The sequence below is a fragment of the Phoenix dactylifera genome, unplaced genomic scaffold (genome assembly GCF_009389715.1).
Source record: "Phoenix dactylifera cultivar Barhee BC4 unplaced genomic scaffold, palm_55x_up_171113_PBpolish2nd_filt_p 000121F, whole genome shotgun sequence".
Lineage (NCBI taxonomy): Eukaryota > Viridiplantae > Streptophyta > Magnoliopsida > Arecales > Arecaceae > Phoenix > Phoenix dactylifera.
In genome coordinates, this window is record NW_024067689.1 from 983,708 (window position 1) to 992,115 (window position 8,408).

General features: G+C 44.1%; 1 protein-coding gene across 1 annotated transcript; it reads right to left on the reverse strand.

Moving 5' to 3' along the window:
• Positions 1-3,783: 3,783 nt before the first annotated feature.
• LOC103716032 (protein TOO MANY MOUTHS) lies at positions 3,784-5,400 on the reverse strand. The gene has a single exon (XM_008803877.4). The coding sequence runs from the start codon at positions 5,386-5,388 to the stop codon at positions 3,895-3,897; it is 1,494 nt and encodes a 497-aa protein (XP_008802099.1). The 5' UTR covers positions 5,389-5,400; the 3' UTR covers positions 3,784-3,894.
• Between the last annotated feature and the right edge of the window lie 3,008 nt (positions 5,401-8,408).

The window sequence follows — 8,408 nt, forward strand, 5'->3', positions numbered from 1 at the left end:
TAAACAGATCGACCTGTTTACGACCCAAACCTGTTTAGGCCAAACCCAAACCTGTTTATGGCGGGTCGAACACGGGTCGGATTGGCGGGTCGGGTCATATTTTGCCACCCCTATCCATTGGTAGAGATGTGCAAAAAAGAAAGGTGAATCTTTTTTTTTTTCTTGTGAAAAATACAACCCCGATCCAAGAAGATACTAATTCTAATGGGCAATTATCAACCTCAAATGTGTCAAATGGCATCTGAAATTTTGGGTGGTATTTACTTAGCGAGTACACGTGCAATAATAAAATATTTTTTATGTAAAAATATATTTATTTTAAAATTATATATATATATATATATGTATATTAATTTATATGTTTAATGCATAATTTTTTTTGATAATAGAAATCCAGTTGTAGTAAAGAGAGTTTTGAATAAGTGAAATTTTTAATAAAAAATAGATTAAAAAACTTTTATTTCACCCAAATTCTAGAAAGGTTGTATTTTTTGTCTCTGGGATGGGAAAAAGATTCTTGTTACTCTAAAATTTATTATATGGCATATTTAATTTTTTAATAATTTTTATAATTTGTTTTTAGATTATGGAGAGTATAGAACTTTCTCTCTCCTTCCGTTTAATAGATATATAGAGATATAATGGCATAAAGGGTGGCTAATTAGTAACTAAGCCTTGAAAACGACATCACCTTTGGTCTCACCATGTCTATAAAATTGATTGGTTGATTGCGTGATTATACAAAAGCATCATTGAATTCGGTTATTTATTTTATGGATGACTCGACAAAGCCTGTGTCAACAACATGCTATGTTTTATTTGTACAATATAATTTAAAAAAAGAATAAAGAATATATTCATTAGAGCACATATTATTAGATGGGCTTGAGTATTACACTTGATAGGTGTCCCTCGAGTGACAAAAATGAAGAGTTTAGATGCATGCACACGCATGGAAGGCAATGTAGCAATATTTTTTATAGAATGACAAAACCAAAATCAAGTTGGCTATTGGCCAATGAAAAGTACGTAGCATGTTTGGTATTACCTACAAAAAATATTTTTACACCTTTTTTATTTTAAATATTTAAAATTAAAAAAATTAGAATAAGCTAAAAAACTTTGTTCATAGTTTCTTTAACTTGTTTCAAAGCAGAAGCGACCTCGATAAACCTGCAAGCGAATTTTGCACATAAGTAAATACTGCAATTCTTATACAAACTTGTGATCCATGGAAATGCAACTCAAATGTCCATGTAATGCTGCCAATTTTGTGCTGATATATTTGTCACACTGCATGCTTCTTAAACTTATATTGATCCAGACTATAATTCTTGAGATACACTAGTACTGGTAGAGGATTTCTTTAATTAAAAAAAAAAGAAAGACGTATGAACTTGCAGAGTAAGAACTCGTCCAAAGATGATCCCATGACAACCATTCTATCTCCCTCGGCGGCTCCTTACGTGTGGGGTTTGGGACCGTGCGGGCGGGCCAACACTTACTGGAGTCCAGCTAGCACTTACTGCAGCTAAACATTCATGACGCCATAAATAATAGGACAAAAACTCCACCAAATCCGTGCCAATCGAATTGAGCTGCTGCCGGGCCCAGCCAAGTTTTTTTTTTTTTGGGTGAAAAAATAGGCGGAAAGGGAGAGGGACAGAACCCCTCTCTCTCCCATCAGAATATTCGATGCGGATCGCAAGTTTCCGCATATTCTTTTCAATTCGTGGAAAATTTCACTAGGCTATTCACGTATGAGTACGTCACTCCAGCGCCATCTCAGTACTGATGGAAAAAAAAAGTATATTCATACAGAGCCATTCGGACATAGAGTATGCGGTTCTCTGATTTAATCGATGTCCGCGTATTTCGAATCCGAACAACTCAGATAGAGTCCAAATCTTCCTTACCACTAGGCTATCATGCATCTTGGTGCTTCCCCCTTTCTAAAGATGCCAGTCCAAAGTTTCCGTTGACGAAATATGGAGCATCTCTTGGCAAAGAGATCATCATCATCACTCCGGCGCGGCAACTGTGGTCCCCTCTCTCTTTACGATGGAGATTAACCAATTATATATGGCTCGTTTGGTTCGCAGGAAGCATTTTCCTTCCTAGGAATATGATTCCTGGGAAACAAATTCCTAGGAAGAGGATGCCTAGGAAAATACTTTTGGCATGTTTGGTTGACCATGGGAAAGTGACAAATTTCCAAGATGCTTATGTTTGGTTGGCCATCCACTTTCCTAGGAAAGTTATATATAATTCCTATTATGCCCTTAATAAAAATTAGGTTTTTAATGCCTCTTTAATGTTTCTTTAATGCTGAAGGGACTTTTTGGGAAAAAGTAAAAATGGAGTGATTCCCGCCTCATGGGAAAGTAACTTTCCCATGTTTCTCATGGGAAAGACTTTCCCATGAAATGTGGGAATCACATTCCCATGGGAATACAACTTTCCCTTCTCTCTCCTTTGAAAACTCCAACCAAACAAGAGGCATCTCATTACTTTTCCGTTGACCACACTTTCCCCCCTTCTTTTCCCGCGAACCAAACGAGCCCATAGGGTCCTGAGAACTACAGGAGTCTGCCTTTTAGCAGAAGCTGCCACATGCGCTCATAATCCTGTCTCGTGGCACCAGATGGTTGGATGGTTCAATCGCGCCATGGATGTCCACATCAATAAACGGCAATCGGATGCAGTCAGATCAGGTAAAAATCGGATTAGATGTGAATCAAATTAGATAGGAATTGAACTAGAAATTAATTTTTTTCTTTCTTTTGAAACTTTCCTCTCATCGTATGGTCTAAGAGAGATCCTAATGGTGACACATTCTCGCTTTTATTTCGGAAAAATTAAAAACCAACACATCTAGCAGCCATGATATAGTGGCCACCACCGTCACTGTAATCGTTACCATTTCCGCCGCCACCATTGTCCACCATTATTTCTTTCTTTCTGCTGGCATCACGTGGTCCACGGTATAATGGTTGCGGTGGCGGAGAGGTGCCGGCGGTGGCGGAGTTGGTTCATGGAGGATGGCGAGTACATCGGTCCATGGGAGATGGGCGAATAGCGCGGTGGAGTGAGTCCTTTTTTGATTCTGTTTGGCGACAAACCAGGTTCTGCCGTGTGGGTCCACTCCGAGCCTGGCTGGTTCTTTAAAAGGTAGTGGCTTTACTCGGTTTCCCATGGCACAGCTCTTGAACACTCTTCAAACATCTCAAAGCGAGTAGTGGACGATCCAACAATAGATTTGAGTGAAAGAAGGTGAATTCTTCCTTCATGCGAAAGGGTAGAGGTGATCTCAAGGTTCACCTATACGGCGGGAGCCTGGTCCGAGCTTGGTCCAGCTGATCCTTTTCCCAATATGGCGAGTTCCACTCCCACCCATGGTGCTCTAACTTGAGCTTGGGCTCATGAAAGCAGGAAGACTAGGCCAGATTTCTTATTTAAGCCCAAACATAATACATAAACAGTCCAGCCTATTTGACTGCTAAAGTACAATATTGTCTTGATTTAATGCCTAAGTACTATTGTAATCATATGCATGAAATCTCAGCGTAACCAATTTTATCTCAATTTTTGCTATACCTTATGCTACATCATGCATGTCTATATCACATGTGGCCGGAGTCAAGCTGAACCCAAGTGACTGCAAGAACATATTTCTTAGCTATTTTGCTCAACATCAAAATAACCTTTCTTTTCTTTTTCTTTTTTTCTCATACCGAGCAGCCGAACTCTCAAGATTGTGGTTCAAAATACTCAAACTATTTGTAAGGAAACGCAGTAATTGTACTTTTTAAACATTTCCGGTGCTTGCTACATTCTCTGGAGAAAGATGTATCTACACGTACAACCAGTACGTCCACGGTGCTCAAAAGGAGGTTACAACAATGGAAGAACAGAGAGCAGGAGCCCAGCGATCGGAACAAGCAGTCGGAGAATTCCAGATCTATGAGTTGGAGCATGGGAGCTCAGTCTGGTAGGTGGCCTGCGATTGGTCCTCGACGACAGATGCTTCGTCTTGCGGTCGCTAATACTAGCGCTCGCAGCTCCGACCACCACCTTTTTGGTCTGTGGCTCGCAATAACTAATGCCCGACATCGAATCAATGCCCTCAGACCTTCCATTACTCGCATCATAACAAAGCCCCGAGTTGTTATAGACCTTCAGCTTACTCCCCATCCTCCATAGCATCTCCCTACTGAAAGGAATTGGCCCCGACAGCCGGTTATCGTTCAGCTTCAATTCACTGAGCTTCTCCAATCTCCGGAAGCTCTGCGGTATCGAACCATTGAGCTTGTTGCCATCGAGATGGAGAACTCGAAGGCTCAGCAATCCTCCGATGGACTCTGGTATCGGTCCTTGCAGCCCCATGTTGGATAGAACCAACGTGATCAACTCTTTTAGCCCAGCGAAACCATCCTCTGGAATCGTCGCCGAGCTCATATAATTCCCATTGAGGATTAGTGCTCTCAGGGAAATCAATTTTCCGAGAGAGGTCGGCAGAGGACCGGAGAGTGAGTTGTGACTCAAATCAAGTAGAATTAAGCTCGCTAGATTGCCGAGAGAGTCTGGAATGGAACCTGTAAGGCGATTCCTACTCAAATCGAGTTTGATGAGGGAATCGCATTGGCCGAAGGTGGCCGGGATCTGGCCGTGGAGGAAGTTATGGCTGAGGTCCAGGACGTTCAAGGTGGGATTTCTAAGGCTCGGAATTGGTCCGCTCAATTGGTTATAGCTAAAGTCCAGAAACAGGAGATGAGTTAGCCGTTGGAGGGACTCGGGGATGGAAGAGCTCAATTGGTTGCCATGGAGATCGAGCACTCGGAGGGACGTCAGGTTGCCGAGTTCGGCCGGAATTGGCCCCACATGGCCGTTCCCGCGGAGGACGAGGGATCGGAGGGCGGGGCTAAGGCCGCCGAGGAAGGTCGGGATCGGCTGGGGGTGGTCGCCGGAGAAGCAGCGGTAGAGGAAGAGGGAACGGAGGTAGGGGAGGTGGAGGAGGGCTGGGGAGAGGGTGGCATGAGCGGGGTCGCAGGTCGGGAAAGCAGTGTCGTCGGAGAGGGCGCCGAAGGAGAGGGAGACGACGTGATAGACGTCATTGCGGTCGGGCATGCACTCGATTCCATGCCACCGGCCGCGGCACACGTCTGGGATGGCGGTGGCCCATGCATTGCCGGTGGCCGCCATGATCTCGTACACGGCGCGCTGCTCGGCCGGGTCGGTCCGGGCCAAGTTGGAGAACCCGTTCTGGGGGGCGTCGACGAGGGCCGACGAGTCCGGCAGGACCACCGTGAACTCGGCCCGGCACGGCATGATCGCCGCCAGCATCACTAGAGCTAAGATTGATGGGAGGGATAAGAGAGTGGTTGTCATCTTTCTCTGTTGGTGTTGGAATTGGGAGAGATAGACCGTTGGGAATGGAGGGAAGGTGGCAATTTATATGATTGGGTTGGCGGGAAGGGAATAGGCTCCCAGTCCCGCGGGTTCAGGAGAATTAAGTGCCGTCACGGGGAACGGGGGGATGGGAGTTAATGAAGTGTGGATTTGGATGCATTGAATTGGTTTCACGGGAATGCGGATGGAACATTAGTTCAAAGAATAGTACTGCTACATTAAAAAGAAAAGAAGAGAAAAAAATTTGGATGGGCATTAATATGAGGCAATCGAGCTTATTGGATCTAGATCAAATGGTGACACACAGATGTAGCTCTTTGTTATTACTCCTCATTGGCGTGACAAGGTCGTAAAGAACAACAGCCGTTTGGGGACACTAATGGACCCTATTCAAAGGTTGGAGTTTATTGGTTCTCTGTAGAGATTTTGGTTCAAAAAGAGAAGTACTTTTGTCAGTTGGGTCCAATTAAGCATCCAGAAATGCTGCAGGGTCTGATACATGTCAAAAATTGACACCAGCAGAAATATGTAGATGAACCTGTGCCATAGTTATTGAGAGATTACAGTGGAGAATATCCTTAAGAGATGATGGCGTAGAATATCCTACCGATTACCGACTTTGTCGAATGAGCTTCAAAATACTCAGAACATTAATACATGAATCGATGTCGTCGTGAAGCCTCCGCGGAATGTCCAAAGATTTTTTTTTTAAAAAAAATCATGTGTACTTTGGGGTAGTTTTATTTTTTGGAGTCCAGTAAATTGCTAGTTATCACCAGCTCTGTGTGCCTGGTAGTTTGTATCTATGGACTGTAAATTCACTACAAATGTGGTATCAGGATAAGCATTTGCCTCAAAAAATTTCACTAAGTCACTAATATTTTTGCTTCACAGGACTTACTACAAGTTGGAAAATCACTAATATTTTTAAATCTCTGAAGAGTTAGTGTATTTGCAGAAGTGTTGCAAAGGTTCAAGCTTTTCAAAAGTGATGCAGTGGATGTAAAGATCCGAATTGGGCCCGTCCTTGGGCCCAACGAACTGAAGTCGGCAAGGGATGCCGACTTCAGTTTGTTCATCATGGTCATCCCCACGATGAACACGCCGGCCGAACGGCCAGCGAAACCCCTGCACCCCCCTCTTCCCTCTCTCTCTCTCTCCCTCTCTCTTCGTGAACTCTCAGAGGAGCCCCCATCCCTCTAAAAAACTAAACCTTTCCTCCTCTCCTTTTTCCCCTTTTCTTGAGAGGATTGCCGGAGCCACCGTCGCCGCCGGAGCCGCCATCGCCGCCGGGAATCCACTCGTCGACAACCGGAGGTGAGAAAGACAACCTATTCATTATTTTTTTTATGGATTTAAGGGGAGAGGAATGAGGGATGTTATCGGTTGCACTTCCCCTGTTTCGGGGAAGTTTTGTGAGATTCGGCCGGCCGACGGTGGTCGGCCGGGGTCAATCAGGCCGAAACAAGTTCGGCCGGAGGTGGGCGAACGGGGGCCGGGCTTCCCAGCCCCGGTCTCTCTCTTTCCTCCCTTTCTTCCTCTCCTTCTTCTCTTCTTCTCTTCTGCACCGCTCGTGATAGCGTTGTGGCTGATGGCTGCTGGCCGAGCACCGCCGCCGAGGGCCACGGTCGGCCGCCGAAGGCCGATCGGAACCACCAGCCACCCCTTCTTCCTTTCTTCCCCTTCTTCTTCTTTTTCTTCTTTTTCTTCTTCTCTCCCTTCTTCTTCTCTTTCTTCTTCTTCTTTCTTCTCCCTGGGTTTGTTCTTGCTTTGATTTCCATGCCTCAATTGTGGATCAGAACCTGAACCGGTTGAGGCTATAAACCGGTTCCACCTATTCCGTAAATTGGGTTTGACCTAAGTTTGAGGGAATGGGTTTTGGTTATGGTCTGAATCTGAGTCAGAAATTTGGGTTAGTCTGATTTGAGTGTAATCTGGTTCGTCAAGATTTGATCTAATCTGGTCTGATCAGATCTGGTTTGGGTTGGGCTGGGGATCTGTTTTTGGGCTGAGTTGGACCTAATTGGATCTGTGGGCTGGTTTGGTTTGGGCCCGAAATCTGATCTGGACCTGTTATCTGGTTTGGTTCAATTGGGCCTAATCTGTTTTGGGCCACAATTGGTTTTGGGTTTAAAGGATTCTGATTTTGGGATTTTGGCTTACTTGTTCCTTAGGGTCTATGTTTGATCTTGGGGGCCCATTCTTGGATCTATGAACTTAGGAGTTTAAGGGATTGGAAATAGTTTAAATTATGTTTCTTAGTTAATTAAATAATTAATGTTTATGTTTTAATCAGGGTTTCGTGATATCTGTGGCAGGGATTGTTAAGCTAGCCCAGGTAGGTGACTTATTGCTTTAAAGTAGAATTTTAATATGTATCTTGCATATGTTGATGTTATGATTTATTATTGGCATTATGTGTTAGAATTAGAATTAAATATTTAATTTCATAAACTGTTATGTACTTTACTATTGGGAGTATGATCATGACTTTAATTTGGAAATTTACCATGTGGAAAGTTGATTTATTGATTTTTTAAAAAATCCGCGTGACTATAGTCTAGGCCCCGCCAATGGGATGATACGTTGGCCCTGTTGACTTGTACTGAGGAACTAGTTCCGACACCGCGACCACCGGTGATAGAATTGTGGCGGCACAGGGGTGCGTTTTGCTCTTCGGAGCGGCTCGATGGAGCGTGAGATTAGCACCAGGGGGTGCGGCACAGTGGTGCGTTGGCTCAGTGGAGCGGCTCTGCGGAGAGTTGTATTGGCACTTCGGTATAACCATACCACTGGGTGATGTGGCCGTAGTCATGCGGTTGAGTTATTTTGAGTCTCGGATCGGGTTTACAGATTGTCGTGTGGATTTTTGGATTCATGAGTTTTAGCTGCTTTTTATATGCACCATGACATGTTATATGATAACTTTATTGCATGACGTTGCCTACTGAGCTGTTAGCTCACTCCTATTATTTACATTTTTGTAGGTGATGATATAT